At 33.8% G+C, this 2,583-nt stretch overlaps 1 protein-coding gene across 1 annotated transcript in view; it reads left to right on the top strand.

Moving 5' to 3' along the window:
* Positions 1-2,583, top strand: part of SCYL2 (SCY1 like pseudokinase 2) — an 88,056-nt gene that overhangs the window by 48,564 nt on the left and 36,909 nt on the right. The window contains exon 4 of the mRNA XM_045291287.1: positions 1,897-1,960. Coding sequence (XP_045147222.1) covers positions 1,897-1,960 — 64 coding nt within the window. The remainder of the gene's footprint in view (positions 1-1,896; positions 1,961-2,583) is intronic.

Here is a 2,583-nt window from a genome sequence, read left to right as displayed (position 1 = left end):
GTGCCTACTTTTTCAACTTTTCCTTTCCCTGCTTTCAAAAGAATACTTTCAGCTTTGTAGCGTCGACTTCCATGTCAGATTCTAAGGTTTTGGGAACAGGTAATTGTATTCATTGTTTTTAAGTTCTATTGAGATATAGTTGGCTTACAATAAACTGTAATTATTTGGATCACACAGCTTCATAAGTTTATATGCCATCACCTAAACCCACAAATTCCCTTACCCCTTCATTGCTTCGTCCTCCTGCTCTTCGCTGACCCTTCCGTTCCAGCTCACATGAACCTGCTGAACCCTTGGCTGCTGTTCGGTTTGCATTTTCTAAAGTCTTGTAAATGGAGTTGTACAGGACATGCTTTTTTCCCGGCTGCTTTCTTTCACTCAACATATTTCTCTTGGAATCCTCAACATCTAGTTTGTGTGACGATAGATTTTTTAAATTGTACGGTTATTAGTTTGTTTATCTATTCACCTATTTATGGTTATTTGGATTCTTTCTAGTTTTTGACAAATGGAAACAAAACTTCTATGAATAATCATTGCAAGTATTTGTATGTACCTATGCTTTCATTTCTCCTGGGGAAATACATAGGAGTGGAATGACTACATAAAATGGTAGGCATGTATACAAGGGTTTTTTTAAAAGTTCAGATATTTTGAAGCATCTCATTTTACTTTTTAAGCACTGGCACCCCATTTTACTGTCCTACCACCAAGGTATGAGAGTTTCATTATTTTACATCTTTGCCAGAATTTGATATTGTTGATCTTTTAAATATTTATCCACCCTAATAGGTGCATATTACCATTATTGTGGTCATAATTGTCATTTCTCTGTTGAATAACAATGTTGATTATCTTGTGTGCTTATTCTCCATTCCCCCAGTTTTTTTAATCTAGCATTGATTCAAATCTTTAACCCGGTTTTTATATGGATTGATTGATTTTCTTATTCTTGAGTTTTGAAAGCTTTTTATGTATTCTAGAACATGTCCTTTGTTGTGTGATTTGTAAATATTTTCTCCCAGTATGTGACTTGTCATTCTCTTAAAGCATAAATTTAAAATTTTGACAAAATTGATTTTATCAGTATTTTAAAAAATTGCTAATGCTTATGTGATCATGTCTAAGAAATATTTAACTAGTCAAAAGTCATAAGCTGCCCTTTTATGTTTCCCTCTAGAGACTTTATTCTTACGAGTTTTACTTCTGTGATCTGTTTTCAATAAGCTTATGGTCTGTTTTACTTATGTCTGATTTTCTGTAATAAAGTGTTTCACAGTATTTTCTTATCCTTTTCTTATCTGTATAATTGGTAATGATGTCACCTTTCTGATACTGTTAATTAGTGGCATCTTGTTTTTCCTGGTCATTTTAGTAGAGGTTTATTAATTTTATTGATTTTTCTCTAAGATTAATCTACTGTATTTTTTATGATACATTACTCTAAATTTGGTGGCTTAAGACAACAGAAGTTTATTCTCTCACAATTCTGATGGCCAGCAGTCTGAATTCAATATATTGGCAGGATTTCTATCCTTCTTTCTTTCCTCTTCCAGCATTTGGTGGTTCCAGGTGTCCCTTGGTTTGTGGCTGCATCAGTTCAAACTCTGGTTCCCTTGCCTATCCTCTGTGGACCTCTCAATCGTCTGTTTCTGATAAGGACACTGAACATTGAATTTGGGGCCTGCCCGGGTCACACAGGTTGATTCACACATCTCAGAGTCCTTTAACTTAATTATAGCTGTAAAGACCCTTTATAAAAATAAGAGCCACGAGTTCCATGGATTAGGATGTATATATTAGACATGACTCTAGTTTTATTGATTTTCTTGTTTTATGTTTTCTACATGTTGATCTACACTCCGATCTCTATTTCCTTTCTTCGTGCTACTTTAGATTACTGTTTTTCTTTCAGAAAGTGGAAGCTGAGGTCATTGATCTGAAACTGCTCTTTTCTAATGTATGTGTTTAGTATATAACTTTTCTCCTAAATACTTTAGTGGCATCTCATAAATTTTGATACATCGTGTTTTAGTTTTTGTTCAAGTCAGGGTATGTTAAAATTCTCCTTTTGGTTTATTCCTCTACCCTAGGTTAAGGTTGTTTAAAAGTATGTTACTTTCTTTTCAAATTTAATTCCATTGTGTTTTAACTTGTTGAATCATATTTTATGGTTCTGAATGGATTCTGTTTAGTAACTGGGGCAACTGTAGGGCTCACCTTGTTTGTTTCTCATCTTGTAGGTAACACTGTCTTTGCTTAGCTGATTGTCCAGTGTATTTGAAAGCTGTTTCCTATATACATTTTAATGGGGTAAAGTCCAATTTGTGTTACTCTTTTGTGGTCAGAAATAGAAGTTGAGTTCATTCAATTTACTTTTCTAAAGTTTTTGTTTAAATATAACACATACATAAACAGCCCAGAAATCATACATGTGCAGTTCACTGAATTATCATAAAAGTTACCACACCCATGTAACTGCCAACAGTGTCAAAAATCCAGATTCTCAAAAGCCCAAACCTTGTGAATTCCATCGACGCTATAGTTATTAATACACAGACATTTATTAATCCATTCCATCCA

This window comes from Echinops telfairi, unplaced genomic scaffold (assembly GCF_000313985.2).
Source record: "Echinops telfairi isolate 266 unplaced genomic scaffold, ASM31398v2 ScPeMD7_2;HRSCAF=8, whole genome shotgun sequence".
Classification (NCBI taxonomy): Eukaryota; Metazoa; Chordata; class Mammalia; order Afrosoricida; family Tenrecidae; genus Echinops; species Echinops telfairi.
The sequence above is the reverse complement of the archived record's forward strand: the minus strand, read 5'-3'. Positions and strand labels throughout refer to the sequence as shown.